This window comes from Rhinolophus sinicus, chromosome 8 (genome assembly GCF_057876585.1).
Source record: "Rhinolophus sinicus isolate RSI-liver-muscle chromosome 8, RSI-T2T, whole genome shotgun sequence".
Lineage (NCBI taxonomy): Eukaryota > Metazoa > Chordata > Mammalia > Chiroptera > Rhinolophidae > Rhinolophus > Rhinolophus sinicus.
In genome coordinates, this window is record NC_142508.1 from 63974804 (window position 1) to 63995533 (window position 20730).

Below are 20730 nucleotides of genomic sequence, written 5' to 3' on the forward strand. Positions count from 1 at the left end.
GACTGAGGGCTGGGGAAACCTGGTTTTCATCAAAAGTACCTCTGTACTACATGATCTGCTACCATGTGTCTTACTGTTTTACTAAGCACGAAACACTTTAAGTAAAGCAAACAAAAATTCTGTCACACTAAGTCACTTTGTACACCACCTGGCAAAATAGCAGGCACAAACTACTCGAAGATATTTCTGTATTTCACATCTTTTCCTAATGATTTTATAATTTTGGCCACAGACTCAAAACTGACATTCATGGATACGAATTCAGCCACAGAGTGAGAGAGAAAAAAGACAGTTACCCACCGCAAAATGAAAACTTTCAATGTTTTATTTTTGACTGCAGCTGTTTACAGAAATATAGTTGCGAGTATACAAATGTTCCAATAGAAGCAAAATATCTTTTTAATATTTAACAAGTTATCACAGATAGCTAAAAACATAGACGCAAATGAAATTCCCCCGGAGAACAAACTGAAAGTATCTGGTGTCAGTGCTTTGCAACCCCAACTATGAAAGCCATACACACAAAAATGTAACCTTATGTCACTGCAGGACAATGGAAGAAGGCAGTTCAGTGGTTGATCAGTGTGCTCAAACAAATAAAATACAATTTAAAAAACTTAAATGGCAGAATGGTAGCTAAACCACGTGAGGACAGGTTAATGAAATATTTGTAATATATTTATTAAAAACACTAAGTAAAAGTTGTCCAAAAAAGTAGCAAATACTTGGAGCTTATCAGTTACAAATAAGGGAACAGGGCAAGCAGATACATTCCATAGATGAAAAGAAATGAGCTCAGTGTCACTGGAATCAATTCACAGCCCTTAAGTCATAAACACTTCAGGGCAGGACAGCTCTTTATTGGACACAAGTCTGACTCCAAACCCACCCTCAAACATCTGAGATGGGTGTGTGTGTGTGTGTGTTGTCCTGAGGTTCATCAGCTAAAATGTAAGTAGGGGTGATATGCGGCTTAAACATGGAGCTTTTAAAAGAGATATTACAATAGAATTTGAATAGAATCACGGTAGGATGCTTTGGGTACAGGAATATAATAAGCAATCAAATAAGGAAGAAAGGAAAGGGAACAAGAAAGGAGGAATGTAGCTAGAGCATCTCCCAACAGTTTGCCTATATATTTGCCAGCACCAAAGTTTGCAGAGTAAGCCACTTACATTTCCACTGCTAGTATTAAGCAGTGGTGATTTTTATAGCGTATACAATTATTTTTATTTTGAAATGTTAATTTTTTTCATGAGTTAATTAATCGGTGATTTGTAAACAGTGGGAGGAAGATTAGAACAATTATGGAGGTACTGAATTACACAGGGAGATTAAAACGAATACATGTACTTGGCTTGTGGTTAGTTTATATTTACCACGATGCATACATTGACAAGGGAGAAATGCACAAATTATATAATACATGTCTCTCTAGTGAATCAGATCTCATACAAAGAAATCTACTTTTAAAGAAGTTTTATCTACTAAAAAATTAAATAAGGTGCTTTGTTGACATAGCCAGCCGTTTTAATTATCTCAGATACAAATATAAATACAGGAATGACAATTTTGTTCTTATTGTTGGTCTAGCCAGACCAAAATTGTGGTCTGCTGGTCAAGAGGCAATGAAACAAAAAAGTTTTTATTATCACTGCCCACAATGTACCCATTTTATAAACAAACAGGAGAATTTAGCACCTGTCAATTACATTAGCTACTTAAATGTCATAACAATTAAAAGAAATATAGAACATTGCACCGCTATATCTTTAAATCAGTCTCTTAATGTAAACTTCTTAGTAAGTGGAAGGAAAATGCCAAACTAAGTGAACTGAATTATTAATAACTAGACTAACTGTATATGTACATAAAATATACTATATTTCCATAAGTAGTACTGAGAATAAATTATCATTGCCAATAAAGGATTATGGATAATCAGGTTAGGCTGAATTAATATGAAGAACAATGTATAAACTATCTGTATGAGGGGGGGAAACACACCTTTCTAGATCTTACTGTAAATAGTTTACTAAACCAGTGGTTCTCAAACATTAAGCGATCAGCAGAATCACCGGGGGGGCTTGTCATGACACAGAATGTTGGTCCCCACTCTGGTTTCTGATTCGGTAAGTCTGGGAGAGGGTCCAAGATTCTGCATTTCTAACTAGTTCCCAGATGATACTGATGTTGGCTGGTGGGCTGATGACCATATTTTGAAACCACTGGTTTATACATACTACTGTGTTTCCCCGAAAATACGACCTAGCCGGACAATCAGCTCTAATGCATCTTTTGGAGCAAAAATTGATGTAAGACCCGGTCTTACATTATAGTAAAATAAGACCGGGTCTTATATTAAGTTTTGCTCCAAAAGGCGCATTAGAGCTGATTGTCCGGCCAGGCCTTATTTTGGGGGAAACACGGTATATATGTTGAAGGCTGTTTACTCTAATGTTCCTATGTATATGACACAAAATATACAGGAAGAGGGCTGGTTTTAACTGTCAAACATAGAATAGGAAGCTGAATATTTTAATGTTTCTAAAATGATTTTCTGAAGTGTAATCATTTCCCTTTATAGTCAGTTACATTTCAAAGTCTTAAGTCCTACTATACAGTCATTTTAGACAACAGTCACGTAATACTTATACTGAGTTGCAATCAAAATAAGGGGCATAAATATTCTAAATAGTTAAATGCATTCATTAAGAAGGAATCACCACTGTACAGCATTCTTGACTTCTTTGGAATGATTCAAGTGCATACTATCAACTGACAGCCACGGAAATCCTCACATGTGGGAAAGCAGCTCTATCCCAACACTACTATCCTGAGCCGCTGGCCCTTTCTTCAGGCACCACCACCACTGTGTTAAGAGGCTGGAACATGGGCAAAATTAGCAAAAACCAGATGGACACGCAATTCAACTGTATTTGCTTGAAAGGAATTATCTTACTTCCGAAGGGACTCAGCTGTAACGTCTTCATTTCTTTTAACACTATTTGCCATAGATATATTACTGAGGTTCTGATGGGTAAGAAGTTGACTGTAATTAATCACTTGGCCCTGTCTAGTTTGACATTTGAAAATTTGACATTACCAGCCTTTACTTAAACTATGTGTTTCTGATTTATTTTCATTCATCTAATTAAGGTCATAAAAGATGCTTTAAACACTTCCTTCCTGAAATTTAACTACACACATTTGTGTGCATGGAGTCTCACACTAACATTTTCATTAGCATTCAAGTAAGACCTATCATTAGTTGGCTGAGATGAAGGCAAATTTTGTTAATTTATACAGAGGCTAAACAGTATAATTCTATAATCTTTTACTTACCCTCTTTCAAAGGACAATTCTAGTAATGTATCTTTTGTTAGTCTTATGCCAAAGGGAGTTGGAAACTTACGAAGTTGTTTCCTATGGTGATCAAAAAATGGAGCTATACAAACCTTTCATTTTGTACAACCCCTCAGAATGCCCTTCTAGTTGTTAGATAGGATGCTGCCTGACTCCTGAATCACTTAATAAAGCCAATTAGATCAGAAAAGAAAAGATGGAGAAAAGAACGACTAAATGACCAAGGTGAAAGTTGAGACCTAGTAAAATCATTTGTTTATGTGTTTCTGACAATAGTGAAAAATGAAATTACAAAAAAGGGGGCACTATCATGGTAAAAAGGCACTTTTCTATAAAACATTTAATCTAGGTATAAAACATTAATTTAAAATTTTTCCTGAAAGTAGAGTAAAAAATAGAATTTTATTAATAAATGAAGCTAGAACGGCATGAAAATAAATGGGGGTTAAAGCAGTAATTAAGAGCCCTGGGACAATTCACAAATGATACTATTGGTATTACTTTGATATTTACTACACTATAAACATTATCACCACAATTCAGCTCTAGTGACACAAATAAGCAGAGAACAAACCTCTTTTAATATGTTATGAGATTCTACTAAACCACCTCCTAGGGCATATGCTCTGAGTTATTTTTCTAATAAAGCTGCTGAACTATAGCATCTCTCTTTCATGAAGTCCCTTCCATATAACCAAAGGTACGCAGATGCAACACGGATGCCTTGGTTAGAGATGAAGCCTGCAGTCAGGAAGCTGAGTAAAGCCAACAGGTCTCATGCAAGTTTCAATTCATTGAAAAAATAAATTAGGAAACAGATATTAGAAGAGAAATGTTCACCACAAAGATGAAAAATTCTCAAATTACTCCTAGTGAATATTTATAAACCATGCTGAATTTGAGACTTTGATTATTAAAGCATTTAATTCTGTTCTTTAATTACTGATGCATCTAAACAGATTTCACTTTTCCAAAACAAGTGTCTATAATGGCTTAATCAAAAGGAATTATTACCTTAGTTCTAGAGGGACACAGATATAACTTCTTTCTCATTTCCTTGGACACTGTTTTTCCTAGGCAGATTAACTGAGTTTCTGATAGGCAAGAAATGCACTATAATGAAATTTCCAGCTATAGCATATACAATATTACAAAAACACAAAAGGAAAGGAGGAAAGAAAGAAGGAAGGTCCCTCATTACCTCTGCTTCAATAGCAAAGCCCTTTACAAAGCTATTCTATGGAGACAGGTGAAAACGGATTTGCACTGGCTAAATAACAACATGATATTCTAATTACAAAGGTAACAAGACAAAGCTCAGAAGCAAAATATAACTCCTAAGTATCTTTTCTCATGTTGGTGTGGATATATAATGGAATGACAATAAAGAATAAAACACATACACACAATCACACAGACACAGAGATAAGCTCCAAGCATTGTATGTTGCTAAAAGTAAGAACAATTGAATGTAACAATATAAAGGAATAAAATGTGTGGTTCATAATTTATTTAGGTCCTTCTGCCATAAATAAATTCAATAAATTGTGTTTCCGATGCCTTTGCTGGTTCAAGGAGTCTCTCCTATATGTAGCTATTAACTTGTAACAGTAATCTGGAAACTGCATTGTTAGCACAAGTATCAACCACTGATCACTGAGCTAACTCTTCAATAAGAAGACAAATACTTTTTGTAACCAAATTGTATATTCAGAATGCTGTACTTAACATTGACCTTTAGGGGTAAGAAACATTTAACAATGTTAAAAAGAAAACCAAAACATCATTACTGAGTAAGAATATGGTAGCATAGCACAGCCCTTGGGTAAATAACCACAAAATTTATGAAAATAAAAATTAAGTTTTCTGCCTCCATCCAATCAAACCATTACAGTTCAGGTGTATGTTCTGTTCTAAACTTAGATATTATAAAACAGAAAATTGGTCCCTGGTGACTTGGCATTGGCAATCAGCATTTTACAGTGATAAACCTCTTGCTAAACAACAGAAGTCAGCACACAGCCAGTCTTCTTGCGACCACTTCATCCATAGAGCAGTGTTAACATTCTAATTAGAACTCAGTGAATAAGATTGCCCGAGTCTTCCGTATAATCTCTTAAGAAAAAATTCAGAAAACTCAGAAATAAACTTACAATATTTTATGTCTACTTATTTTTAGGCTTGCTGGGTAAGCTTTCTGACATTTGTCAACACTCTGAATTTTGCACTTTAAACTGAAGCACTGGATTGTGTGGCTGGTCTTTCTCACAACCTGAACTATACTGGGTAATTTTTCCCAATGGGGTGGGGAGAGAAGAGATATATTGAAGAAAATGCTTTCAGTTCAGAGAATTTATAAAGTAGCTCTGGGTATTACAAGATGGGGAAAATGTTATTAAAATTACAAACATGGTTTTTTTTAGTGTCTTTATAAATAAAAGGCATAGAATACAGAAAGCCAATTAATAATAACAATAACAACAATAATAAAATATTAAATACATAGTGAGCAAAGACTGAATGGCTCATTCTTGTGAAACACCATTTGACACAACTGCCTAGATGGGTTTCCTTGCTCTAACATTTTGCTGAGTGAAAGATCCAGCAAACACACAGTAAGCTGCCTTTAGCCCACTAATAACATCAAGGAACTGCCTGATGGAATGGCCACAGATGAACAGGTCATTTGTTTCAAAAGATACTTAAATACTCAATAAAGACATAACAAACCCCCCCCTCACTGTTATCAGACGCCACGTTGTGGTAGAACATCAGACAAACTCACAAATTTACCACAAAAATGTGTGGCAAAAAAAGAATAGTTTATATATATGTATATATATAAATTTCTATATTTATGCCAATGTACTCACTCAGTACAAATAGCAAAATAGTATACCATTTCCTAAATACAAAATATAGCTTTCCAAAAAAATGAAACACACATTAGATATAAACCATCCAAAACTTGAACGATTGAAAACTGTATTCAAAATTAAATGACCCATAGTAGGTCTCTTTCTGAAAAGTTCCCTTCATATCGGCAAGAAGCCTGTACTACTGAAAACGTAATTCAATGCCTCTCAATCAGAGAGAGAAAGAAAGAAAGGTTGTGGGTGGAGGGAAGAATATATGAGAACAAACAAGTTAGAAGAAGAGGACAGTCAAAGAATCAAGGAATATCATCACAAAAAGGGGGGGAAATCTGGCTGTATAAACAAAATCAACACCACAATTCCACTAAGTTCAACTAAATGTATAGGATAGAAAGAATAAAAATAAAAAACAAACAGAAAAGTAGCCTTTAACAAACAATTAACAGGCTATTTTTTGTACATTTAAAAAATAAATGAAACGGACAAGAATACCAAAACATCTTATCTACATATAGAAGCCACACATAATTTGGCTTTAAACTGTATTAACAGCTTTCTACATGCCAAAAGGAAAATAAGACATAAGCATGTGTCCAGACAACAGGTTGTAGTGAGAAGCAGGCATCCCATGGGTGGTGAGAACACCCAAAACTGTATAACTAATGCTACAACTGCAAGTTCTGGAGTGTGGTATTTTGCTCTCTATCGATGTAACACAAGTTAATTCTTCATTTTAAGTCAATGACATGACCCTGTAAAGCCTAAGGCTTGTGGGAACCATCAGATAAGTGACCACTTCAAACTGTAAAGCACTGAGGTGACAAGTGAATTACAATCACTGCAGCTCAGGGAGAAGTGATGTTTCAAGAAATTTTACTTTGCCTTTTTTTAAAAATTAAAATATACAGTTTCCTATTGGAGGGAAAATTTTGAAGACTTCAGAACAGCACCGTTCATGGGGGGGTGGGGGGAATGCATTGTTTCTTGTTTCTCAGGAATCAGCTCCCTCGTTCCCGAAAGGGTACACCCCCAACCTGTGCTGCAGGAGTTGCTGGGTTAGCCCAGATCAAAGTGGCCTTTTCCTTTAAGTTGCTACAGGGTCACAAAGCTAGGAGTATATTATCAATTGTCTAAAATAAAGTGAGAAAAGAGGGGAGAAAAATGTAGGTGAATATAAAAAGGGAACACTGACCCAAGACTGGGTTAAGAAGAAAACAGACTCAAATTACTGTCAGTTTAAACTACTATAGGAGGATATCAGAGCATAATTTACCATATATTATCCCCTTCATTTTTTATAAAGCAAGATAATTCTTTTTCTATGCACAATTATGGCTAAACCCCTTAACAGAAAAAAGAGAATTAACAATTCTCTGAAAAATAAAATCAATAGCATTCCAGCTGTTCCCAGTTTGTGTGTTGTCTGCCTTTGAGATAAATAAAGAAGCCTCTTATCTGTGTAGAGCTCTTAATACAGTTTACTTGCCAGAATGCAACCCTTTCAGGTTTTCCATAAAAACAAAAAAGATTCCTTCGCTTTGGCCAGTAGCTGTGCTTTTATGTTGAAACAAATCACAGCCTAAGTTATTATTTTCCTTTTTCAAAAGCTGTTACTTGACGAAAAACAATGCAGAAAAGAAAATAATGAACAAAAGTAAACATAACAGTATGAATTATTTTCTAATAGCAATAATAACTGAGCAGTCCAGCTTTTAAATTTAATTGTACTTTTAAAGAAATGGAGCCTAGGAAATTAGCGAATTAATTCTGTCAGCTGGAAACGCAAATCGAGTCTCAGTCATCACTGTTATTAGGAATATAAACGATGAAGATGGTAACAATGGTGGCTAATGACTGCAACAGGCAGCACAGGTGTGCTCTTTTGCAGTCAGAGTAAAATCTACCTATTTACTCAATCACAGTTTTTCAGTTTGTTTTGTTTTTAAAGTAACAGTTCAATAATCCTCATGGAATCACAAGATCTCAGGATACCTTGGAATCAGGATTGTCTTCATGGAATTTCTAAAAAAAGAAAACATTTAATATAACTCACTAGGGAGGGAAAGCACTTACAAAGCTCCTGTTACCCTGAATGATCCCAAAATATATTTTAGTACTATAAATGATCCTTTATCATATTTATACTTCCACAGAGTTTTGTGACTCAATATTTATTTCCTGAATAAGGGCGAAATGAAACAATTATATCCAATATACAATACATACATCAGATTTTCTGTCATTCCAACGCAAAGAAATTTAGAGCCAGAAGGAATGCCCAGTGTTAACAATACGACCATAAGCTATCACTCATTAATTTATTCAGATTAAAAAAATACCACCTTGTGAGAAAGCCACATTTTAAAAAATTAGAGTCTAAACGTATGATTACTTAACCTAAATCTACTAAGAATATCAAAATTTATTGATGCTTTTCAATAAGAAAGAAGCCAAAATGCAATACTTACATATCCAGTTAAAAGGAGCCAGTCAAGTTGTTCCCTTGGTTTTGCAATGAAACAAGCAAATCAATCTTTTCAATGTTCTGGTTGGTATTTATAGATGATGCCAGTGGAGAATTCTCTGGCATTTGCTGAGAAAGAAGTGTTGTCACAGGTGACTGGCCCTCATTTTGTGGTTGGCCTTGCTGACTTATGGCCATCAACTGATCTGGTAATGCAGCTGGTCCAGAGGTTAAAAGCTGATTACAGTCTGCAGAGACATTTAAAATAGAGAAGCTACCTGATTAGTTACTTTCTGTTAAGATTTGAAGATATTTATTAGTTGCTGGGAGAAAGTCATTACTGTGTTCATTCGGTAAAGAACTAAAAGTGAGGCACCTGACAGCACCCCTCCCCACTCCCCCAACCAAAAAGTTTTCACCAAACAATACTGATATTTATCTTTGGTTTTCTGTATAAAAATACAACTTTGCCTAGTTATCATTATAAGTCCTATATAATTTCCTTGGTATACAAAACATTAAAGATGAGTTTCTACCTCCTTGGAAACTACTTAACTGGCTAACATATTTTCTGTCATTCTTCATTTTCCTTTTAAGTTTATAGAGCTCTAAGTGGCAAACGCATACATTTATATACACTACCACATTTAATCCTCCCAATATCCTTATCAAGTCTGTAGTATTACCACCATTTCAGATGTGGCGACTGAGGCTCATGATGGTCAGATAACACGTCTAAGATCTCTCAGGCTACACGTTGTCTAATTGGGACTTAAACTCAGTTCTAATTATAATCTGTGTTCTTAAAACCACAGTGTTTTGTTTCCTTCTAATAATAATAATAATCTGACCATTTCAACCAGTAACACTGAAGAAATGAGAAATCAGAAAGAGTTTCTTACTATTCTGAATGCCAAATAAGAACATTCCTGAAGTCTGCTGCGATGAGCCAGGAGAATTCTGCAGTTGGCTCATGGTGCCTCCTGTAGTGTTGTGAAATAAAGTGGCCTGTGACTGAGGTGAAGATGTGGCTCCTTGGATTCCAGGAATGTTGTTCTGAGGAGAGTAAAGAGGAGACTGCTGCATGTCTTGTTGGTTTATACTGGTCTGCAATGCAGACATGGATGCTGGAGAGAGGAAGAGAGTTACTTGCTGCTCTTGAGAACTGGGTGACCCTTGGACCAGCTGGATCTGAGGAGAGCTATGGAACAAGGAGGTCTGTGGTGATTCGGACTGCGTAGGACCTGTGGGCTGGTTCTGAAATTGCATGGCCTGCTGCTCTTGATTCATGGGGGCCATGTTGTTTTGTTGGTGAAAGATTGACTGGTTCTGTTGCTCCTGATTAGCCATCGGATTCTGACTTGGGTTGAACATCATGTTTGGTGGTGGTTGCTTCTGAGACGCCATTGTAGCCATGGTGTTCTGATTGCTGAATAAAATGCTCTGCTGCTGCTGTTGCTGTTGCTGCTGCTGCTGCTGCTGCTGCTGCTGCTCCTGGGACGGAGAGCTACTCTGGATGGCAACTATTGAGTGCTGTGACTGGAAGATTGCTCCTTGCTGGTTCTGAGGCATTGGATTAGGAGGAAGGGAGCCCAGGGACACCTGAGGCTGAAATAGACCTTGCTGGGAGGGTTGTGCCTGTTCTTGGGAAAGCATAGGGGTCTGGATGTGTGATATTGGAGGCTGCTGCTGGAAAGCAGCTTGCTGCTCAGTGTTTGATGTTGACTGAAGTGGAGAAATTGAGTTCTGAGCTGCAAAAAATGACATCTGTTCTTCTTGGGCCACTGTGTTAGTTTGAAGATTATTCATTGGACTCTGGGAAAGAAATATGTTGGCTGACTGCTGGTCTTGAGGAACAGAAGAGCCCTGTAGCACAGCCATGGTACTTTGAGAGTGAAACATTGGAGCCTGCATTTGTTCCGTGGAGGTTGTAGAAGTCTGGCTGTGGACAATAGGACTTGGACTATGAAAAATAGAACCTTGAGTTTCCTGGGAAAGGTTCTGAGCATCAGCAATAGGATTTTGAGGATGAAAAAGTTGAGCCTGTGAATGAGAAGACTGCTGCAAGAAATTCCCAGATTGGAGTGACATCATCTCATTACCTTGCTGGAATAAACCATTACCTTGTTGCTGGCTGCCACTACTTTGAACACTCATCATACTTTTTGTTGATGAAAAAAGGTTAACTTGAGGTTGACTGTCTCCACTATGTTGCATTTGGACCATGGTCTGAAAGACACTGTTCTGAATCTGTTTTGTTTGTGCTCCGGTTTCTTCTCCATCTCCTGAACTCGATGTCTGAAACATGGGAGTGCCAGGGGTTGCAACCTGCTGTGTGGTGGTTGTAGTCGTTTCATTCCCAGAAACTGCAGGAGGAGAAGAAAACAATTCACACTGCATTTGCATGTCCTCACTGGTAGATAACGCACTCATCATATGAGGGGTCTGCTGGTAAACCGGAGACTGCTGCAGGTTTCCATTTGCTGAAGCAGAGGAAGGAAATAACTCGGACTGAATCTGGGCAGCTGCCTGGCACATACTCTGCTGCATCTCCATCACCATTGCAGCAGATGATTCCATCACTTGCTGCTGCTGCTGCTGCTGCTGTTGATTAGACAATGTATTTTCAGTCTGCGGGTGAACACTTTCAGCTCTTCCAGCTATTAAATTATCTGGTCTGGTATGGACTGCTGGCTCTGTTGAGGAAAACATTCCAGGGTTTACACTATTTTGAATTTGACTGACTTGTTGGAAAATGTCTGCACTAAGCTGTTCTTGAACATTCTCATTACCATCTGGAGTAGAAAATAAAACTGAAGATAACTGTTGCTGTGCCTCTAAAACTTGTTGGACCAAGTCAACATTCCCACTGCTGCCACTAGCAGAACTGCCCGTAAAACTTCCTGCTTGCAGCTGCTGAATGGTATTCTGTAGCTGACTCACACTATTTGGTGACGGGAAAATATTTGATGAAATCTGCTGCTGTAAAGTCTGTGCTTGTTCTTGCAGTGGCGACTGCTGCTGCTGCTGCTGTGACGCCTCAGTCAGGTGTGACAAATTAACCACTGTCCCATCTGACTGTAACACCTCTCTAGATGGAGTGTCTCTTGTCTGAAACTGTGTGGCCTGCTGCAGTAGTGCATCACTGTTGGACAGCTGGCTAGAAGCAGAAACTGCTGGAAAGGTGCCAGGCTGTGAAATGTCCTGTGTCTGGATGGTTGTCAGGCTCTCTGGGTTGTATGCTTTGGGCTGAATCTGCTGCTGCTTTTCATTTTCAGAAGGTAAGTGGGAAGATGATGACGACGAAAAAGACCCATTTCCTGCTATGTTAGAGATGTTTTCTAACGTTTGTTGAGTTGATCCAACTGTCTTTGCAGTCTAAAAAATAAAAATTCCCAAATAATATGCACATACAAACATTATGAGCTCACATACTTCAAAAATTATTATTCTAAAAACATATGCATGTGCAGGACCAATTCCCCACTCTTTATTATTATCTGGAAAATAGGTATAAGATTATTGTGACTCAGCGATAGTATGCCTGATTGTCAACAGGGTATTTTAAAAATATAAGCGAAGATAGTCAAACAAAGAAGTGAAAGAATAATCATCTATTGATATGCTTAGGACAATAAAAACACATTAATTCTGTGGTTAAAGAATTAATAGCAAGTTAAAAAAAAATTTTCCATTTTGTGGATTACATTTTGTGGGTAACACTATAAGGGGAAAACAAGTGAAAAAGGTTGGGCAGTTACAGGACAAGAGTGGGGCAAAAAAAAGAAATAAAAATGCCTCTAATTTTGAAAATGCCAAACCGACACTTTCGTTAATACCATACATCCCACAGGGTCTAGCTAACATGAATTCTTCCCTTGTCAAAAACATACATTGAAAGTCACTTTGCAGGCTATTATATTGGAGTATAAAAGCATTTACTATGAAAAGCACAATTTGTTAATGCTTCCAAAGAGAAACAAATGTGAAATAGGGAAAGTAAAAAGCATGAACATGAGGTGAAGAAATCAAACCACTCAAAATACAGCAATTTTTATATTTAGGTTAAGATGTGGGGCACTAGTCAATGTAGCTTACCTTAAAAATAGGGGAAGATCTTTTTTCTGCTGTTACTTCCATTGGAGTAACATCTTCACTCTTTATCATACTGCTTGATATGAGTGGAGTGATCAGAGCATTAGGAAGAATATTTACCTTATCTAAGTTACATCCAGTAGTTTTCATTGCTGTATACACACAAAAAAACAGAAAGAAAAGTTTAAAATCATCAACTATTTCATTCTATAGTGTGTTGACTATACGTCATGATTTAAATGTCTGTTTTTCGATGCTATGGTAGCCTGAGATACAAAACTGGTGTAACAAAATATGCCCTCCCTTTTTTGAAGTAGCATTGGCTTGAGGACTCCTGGTATGACCCTGAGACCATGGATTAAATATCAATAAGCTTAAGCAGTTCTATTATCAAGCTATACCCTCCAGGACCCTTCTCAGGTGCTTTGAATTACACTTCTCAACACAAACAGGATGCATTATAGGATACAACTTAGAAAGCTCCAGGTTAAAGCTACTCAGTTACAACTGTTAAACTCTCCTTTTAGCATATGGATGCCTGGCAGTATAAAGTCAAAACTTTTTAAAGGCCATAGGATTATCTGAACACTTCTCTCAAACAAACTCAAGCTTCTCATTAGAAAATGCCACAAGTAACCAAATAAATTTTACTTTCCTAAATTAATGTCTTAGAAAACTGAGAATTTGCCCAACTGACACATGAACACATTTCTCTTCTAGACAGGACTTAAAATTTGTTTTCTTTTCAAAACAAAACTTTAAGGACAAATTTAGTTTAAATTAAATTTCCAAATCAAAACCAGCATGTGTTTTTCACTTCCTTCTACTCCTATTTTCAGTGGTTAGAGATTTACACCAAGGAGAAGCAATATATAGCAGATAATGTCATTATATCTATTTTCCCCCCTTGATTCTTTTGCTTTCTTCTTTCTTATGTATGTGAGTCTGCCACTGGCACTTGGTGGCATCTGTTGATATCACTGATGACAGTCTACTGAATTGAACACATACCCAAATTCTGATCTGAAAGTTTCCTCCAGATCCTCCAGAAGGCACAGCTGTTAAATTTCTTAATTTGATATTGAGAAGAAATCATGGCTACCAAGAGGAATTTTAAATGGTATGTGATATATGAGATAACAGCTACCTTTGTAAATATTTTGATTTAAAAATATTTGAAACTTTCTAGTCTAATTTCAACTTGTCTCACAACCAATTGACAGAAACATTTCTGGTGGAAATTGATTATATTGAGGGAGTGGAAAGTGCTCATTTAACTTTGAATATTCTATGCTTTAATCCTCTTGAGAAATGGATCATTTATTCATGAGTTCTCTGGACCTACTTTCACCTAGATTCTACCACCAATATAATTCAACTCACAATATAATTTTTACTGAGAGAAAACCAGATCATGCACAGGGAAAGCATTTAAAAATATTTGAGGCCCATATCACAGGACAATTTGAAAGACCATTAGTGTTGTCTTATGTTGATCCTGTAAGTTCAATTGCTAGTCTTGCTTTTGAGTTCTATTAGAATGCAAGCTCCATGAAGGCAGATTTTGTTGTTGCCTGATGCACAGTAGGTCATCAGTGAATTTTTATTGAATGAATGACTCTTCCTTTACCTTTATCATACTCAATTTAGTTTGCTGTGGAGTGGTTAATCTTACAGTGCAGTATCGCATATTTTCATTAATAGTATTTCTGGTCAAAAAATTTTCAATATCTAAAGACAGGTTTATATTACAGTTCAATTAGAAACTGCATATAAATATTCACTGACAAAGTAATACATCACCTATAGTTACTGCTTAGTAGATCTATATATAATTTTCCCCAAAATTTATTTAGAGAAAAATTTTTCCCCTTCTGAAAAATGAGGATAGAATAAGTTGAGCAAGAGTCTTTTATTCCTCCTAAGGAGACCACTGACAAATAGGTATGTCTACTGGTACAGATAAACAAGAAAAGGACACGTTGTCTAATGCCCACACAAAGATACAAGTCTCTCTATGGCCGTTGACAATTTAGTTTTCTGAGCCCTATTCTGGTTTGCTTGCTATCCTAGACCTGCATGAAGCCCAGCGGGATCCTGCTGGTGCTGCCTATAGGAGTATAAGGTGCTTCCCTGGGCTGCCTGGTGTTATTAGGTGGAGTGAGGGATGCTGGACCTGCAGGAGGGAAAGCATGTCTCCTGGTATGTTCTCTGGTCTCCTGGTACTAATGGGCAGCTGGAGGGGCATGTGTGCTGCTGCCTGGTCTGGGCTGGAGAAGGATGGGTTGGTCCCCTGGTTTCTACTGTTGCCATTCTTGCAGACAGACTGACCTGCTGCTGCTGGCATATGTGAGGCCCTCCTGAGTTCCACTGTTGGCAGATCGGGCCCACTGCTACTTGGCAGGTGTGGGTGGGGGATGGGTTGCACCCCAAAATCTGCTAGCAAGTCAACTGCTGTCACTACATATGAATCATCCCACTTAGTCTCTGCAGGGCGTTCCCTTTCCTGGCTTTCTTGACAAAGAGAGCAGGCTTTTCATATTTATTTATTGATTGATTTTTTTGCCTATGCCTGTTGCCAGTTCTGAGTTGCAGACCTCTCTGGTGCCCAAATCAGCTAAATGGGAGATAAAAAGAAAACCCAAGAAACTCACTTCGTGCCATTCCCTAGCCAGTCCACTTTCTTCTCTATATACTTCAAAGTTCTTTTATGATTGTTGAATGATTTCCAAAGTAGATTTAGAAGGGAAGAACAAGGAAAAGCGAGTCTACACTACCTTGTCCCTGAACCCACAACTGTATCTTAATGGACCTGTAAACAATAATAAATGGCTTGAGAGATGTCACCCTATCTTTTCTTCCTACGTTTTCACTAGGTATTTATTGAGCCCTACAAAGTTCCAGGTACTATTCTATGTTCTAAGGATTCAACGATAAATAAGAAAGCCCTACTACCTGGAAATGTTCTCATTTTAGTGGAGAAAAAATATACAAACAAGTAAAATACCAACAACCTAGGTGTTGGGGGAGAACTTTTAAGCCAATTCAGAAAATCCAGACTATAAATAAGACAGACACATTTAACTATCCCAATATCACTTTGAATTGTGAAGAATAGTGGTATTGATACTTTATGCCAAACAACTTTTAAACAGTATTCTCTTCCATCCATGTCAAATAACAACTTTTGAAATTTAGGACAATCTTTAGTAAAAGTCTGTTGTCAGCAAGCAGCATTTAAGTCAGGTACAAATAAGTACGGTTAACATATGAATTAAGATTTACAAGGAAGGAGATAATAGTTACAAAATACAAGGTTTTAAAGGAAATGTAAGTTGCAACCTCTGTCAGTTACTACTAGCTGTGTGACCCTGAGCAAATCATTTAACTTCTCTAAGCTTCGGTTTATTCACCTGTAAAATGAGATTGAACTAGATTATCTCTATGGTTCCTCTAAGCTCCTAAACATTTCCATAGTTGCAACCAGTTAGAGAAAAGTATACGCTCTCAATTATTTTTCACACTCATCCAATTAACTACTCCTTAAAAAGGTGAAACTGAGAGAATGCACATCAATATTTTATCCCTGAGTCCTAAACCTGTGTCACAGTCTGAACGATCTATCTGGTGTTTACACTCACATCTACCTAGAAAACTTTCTGGGAATATTCCCAAGAAAATCTTAAAACAATACTTTATCTTTCAGTTAATTTGTATTACTTTTGCATTAAGGATACACCACCACCACTACCACACACACACACACACACACACACACACACACACACACACCCCTTGGGTAAAATTGAAAATGAATCATGATGCTTTGGCACTAGACTTAATATCTCACTGAGTAGTTGTGCAGCTACCCTCCTTACTCCCCATCCCCAAAACCCTATTTGAGGAATTAGAAACTTACTTCAGAGAGAAAGCTTTCAATATCTGACAATATCATATTTGGGTATCAAGTTCTAAGTATTATTGTATTAGGTTGGTGCAAAAGTAATTGCGGTTAAAAATTATTGCAAAAATCTCAATTACTTTTGCACCAACCTAATACTTGATGGCTATTTATAAGAATGTTATTTGGAGAATTATTGCTATAACACAAATTTGAAAGTCATTTATGTTGCTATCTTCATCATTAAAGTATACCTAATTAAATCTCCCAGATGGTACCTTGGCATTACACTAAAGCTCTGACTTCAAGGAATCATAAAAATAAGCCATTTGTCAAGGAAAATCCCTGACTCTGAAAGCTGTTTTTTTAAATTGATCAGAAATCTCCAATTCATGATACTGTGTTTATAAAAACAAATTAAAATTTTAAATAAGATAGTTGAGTATTCAATTTAATAGCTTCCTAAAATTATTTTTATCATGATTTAAGTTGATAAAATTGTCAAAATAAGGAGGTCTGAATTTTGAAAAAATAGTATGTGTTTGTTTCTTATCCATTGTTTAGCCTTGTAAGATTTTGGTCAAATGACTAAATTTTTTTTTTATTAAAAATTAAACATAGTATTTAAAACCTTTCAACCTTCAATTCATAATCTTGTATGAAAATTTTCACATTGGATTGGTGTTCCACTAGCTTCATACTCTATGAAAGAAACATCAGGAATTTCTGTAGAAAAGCACTGATACTTCAAAGTTGGCAAAGAACACACCACAAATGTTCATGAGTTTCTTTAATGGTTAATTATAACATTATTTATGTAGTAAATATGGTTTGAATTATTTTTGCTTAGATGTGTTACTTTATACACTGAAGCTTAACCTATCCTTTTAAAAATCCTAGCTAATTGACCTTAGGCAAATTATTTAGCCCCTTTAGAACCTTGGTTTCCTCATCTATGAAATAAGTTATCTACCTCATAGAGTTTGGAAGATTAAATGAGAGAATGCCAGTAAACAGTGTGGCATATTGACTAGCACTGAATATATTATCAATGTACTTTAGCTATGGTTATCCATAGCACAGATTTGTAAAGTTTCCTGTAGTTGAATCAGATAATCCTGGCAGTTTACTTACCAGTGCATGATTTCTCACTAATCTACTCTGGTAAATGTTGTGGTCAGAAATGATGATGGCAAGTAATACTGAACACATTATATATGTGAATGCTAAATTTTACTACTGACAATAGAAAAAAAAATCACTGTATTTGATAAAATGTATTAAGCATATTATGCTCTTTAAAAAGATAAGTATTTTTAATTTTTAAATTTAACTTGATTTAACTCACATGAATTTCATGGCAGAAAAATATAAGTAAAACCTAGAATTATAGGAATAATTCAATGGCCATTAGGTAATGACACTTTCATATATAATGGCACAAAAGCATCATTGAGTATCATAATTGTATTAGAAATCTGCTAAGAAAAGAATCTACTCTACCACATTATAACATCCTGAAGATATCTTCATTATCTCTTGGGATCAGCAGGGGAGTAAATAAAGATATCAGAAGATAAAAAAAAAAAAGATATCAGAAGAAAGAACAGTAACAAAAGAAACTAAAGCAACATTTTCAAATGCCTATAGTTCATATTCTGGTCTCTTCAGTCTCAATGTCAAGTAGCAATCAATCTTATTGGTAGCAAAGAGATTTACGGACTCTATTTTTAACATACATTATTGTACTTTATATATACTTTTGAGATGTGTAATATTGGGGAACGAAAAACAAAACAAAAAACTCCTCCATTCTAATATATGTTTTTAAAAAGTTGTTTATATGGTGAATGAAGGGAAATACCAAGTTGGGAAACAAGTCTTTGCACTCAGTAGAGTTAAACAAAGATTTACTTTACAATAGAGAAGATACCTCATTAAGTGTTTCAAGCACATAAGAGAAAACAAAATAGTAAGGTTTGCTAGAGAAAATACACAGGATCACTTATTTACAATTTTTGAGAAGAATCAATTTGGTACCTTTCATGGCCTCTTCAAAAGAGCAAGGTCTTGCTGGACTAGATATTTCCTTCTTTACATTTACATTCAAAGCACCAGCTATTGCTATTAAAAAAAGAAAAGATTAATGTATTTATTTAAACTTATTCATCTTAACAGATGTGTATTTTAAAATTCATTAATTGGACTATTTTCTCACAAGGTACCATTAAATTATTTGTTTAGCAGAAATTCTAGGTTGAAATGAGTTTTTATAATCACTAGTCTATGCTCTAAAATTCACCAATCTCCAACAGGGCTGAAGCATATGCTCACTTATCAAAACAAAGGAACAACAGAAAAAACAACAGCAACTTTAAAAAAATCCTTCTTGTAACAGTACACACATTGATATCTGATGAGTGATATAGAAGAGTGATGAGACTTTTTAAACTTATCAATATACTGTGTAATACTACCATGAAAAAATTCACCATGCACTTACATAAATGATTTATTCAAAAATACAAATTCAGAAACATTAATTATTAATGTAGCTAAATTTTAAAAAACTGATAAACATACAGAATCTATAGCATTATGGCTATTCTTTTTGTAAAATGTTGGGAGAAAGACTTTGTTATCATTAATGGAAAATTGCTGGGCCATTATATCTAGTCATTATCAACTACATCTACTATGACCACTTTAAATTTAATGGTCCTAAGAACAGAGATCAGTTCTGAATGATAAAAGTTAAATAAATTTCAAATAATAGGTTCTTGCTTAAAATGACTATATAATAATTTTATTTAAATACATTTCTATTTGTCAATGTATTTATTTTATATTCCTTAACTTATTCAAAATGGGAAGTGAGTCAGCCTATTGTCAATTCCTTATTCTTGACATGACAAAGTAAAAAGAATAGTTATAAGACTACAGCGATAGTTAATTGTGAATAAAGAGATAAAATATATACATCTCCTAAGAATGAAGTTAAATAATTTATCTTAGCATGCTGCACAGGAGGTCCAACAAATGATATACAGGCAATTGAACAGAAAAGGAATCCACAGGCAATTTTTAAGCATAACATTAATTCTAACAATTACAGATTTAAAAATAGAAACTAATCTTAAAAAAAATTTAATTTCTAATTTTAAATCAAGTTTTAGTCATTTTATTTTAGAGCAACAAAAAATATGAGTATTATATCCCTCATTTCTTAATAAGTCTCACCACTGCAGAGTCACCGCAAAAAATACCTAATGTGATTTGAGTGTTAATAGATCAACGTGAAAAAAAAAATCAAAGGTGCTTTAATGGTTAAGCAAAGCTTCAGTGACTAAGTGGCAATGAAACAAAGGTTTTATGACTTTGCAAAGTATCTAAGTGCAGGACAGCGCACACACAATGTATTTTTGGCAGTATAGACCCAGAGGGCTTTAAAAGGGCTTATGACTTGCAGAGTTTGCAGACCCAGTTTATGTTCACATGAGCCCTGCCCCGATTCTACTTTTAGACCATGTACCAAGTACCCAAGATCCCAAAATTGTCTGCACAACTATTCTAGATTATGTGTGCAGTCTTAGGCTTATAGGGTAGACAGAACTTGGAAGCACTGACTGGGGCATCAAGGCCCTCAGGTGTTGAAAGGAACCAGGAGGAAAGAAAGAGAAGGGGTGGCTGGATGGGGATCATCTTTCCTCATGTTGCCATATTCCAGCTTGAAACTCTAAGCAGTCTGAAAATCCTAAATTCAAGTCTGGTCTTCCAGGTAGTTATGAAGGTATCTCGGTCAAGTTGGGAGGATAGGATATATTTTTAGTGATTTGTTTGTTTCATATATAAATTTTAAGTATTTAGATAAATGGTATAACAGTTGCCATTTCTACTCTGACTTACAAATATTAGGGTGGGCCTAGTTTTAGCTGTTACAATTGTACCTTATTGAATATTTAAATGTTTAACCACAGTCCCCAGATGAATCACAATAGCAATTAGTTTATCGTAATGGGATAGTGCAA

At 35.8% G+C, this 20730-nt stretch overlaps 1 protein-coding gene across 8 annotated transcripts in view; it reads right to left on the reverse strand.

Annotated features, from left to right (window-relative positions):
* Nucleotides 1-307: 307 nt before the first annotated feature.
* The window catches only part of NFAT5 (nuclear factor of activated T cells 5), a 102482-nt gene continuing 82059 nt past the window's right edge, over nt 308-20730 (reverse strand). For all 8 annotated transcript variants that reach the window (XM_019756977.3, XM_019756983.3, XM_074314657.2 and 5 more), the window contains 5 exons: nt 18743-18826; nt 12805-12953; nt 9609-12084; nt 8711-8954; nt 308-8264 (listed from right to left, as the gene is read on the reverse strand). In XM_019756977.3, the coding sequence (XP_019612536.3) occupies nt 8719-8954; nt 9609-12084; nt 12805-12953; nt 18743-18826 (2945 nt within the window). In that variant the 3' untranslated portion in view covers nt 308-8264; nt 8711-8718. The remainder of the gene's footprint in view (nt 8265-8710; nt 8955-9608; nt 12085-12804; nt 12954-18742; nt 18827-20730) is intronic.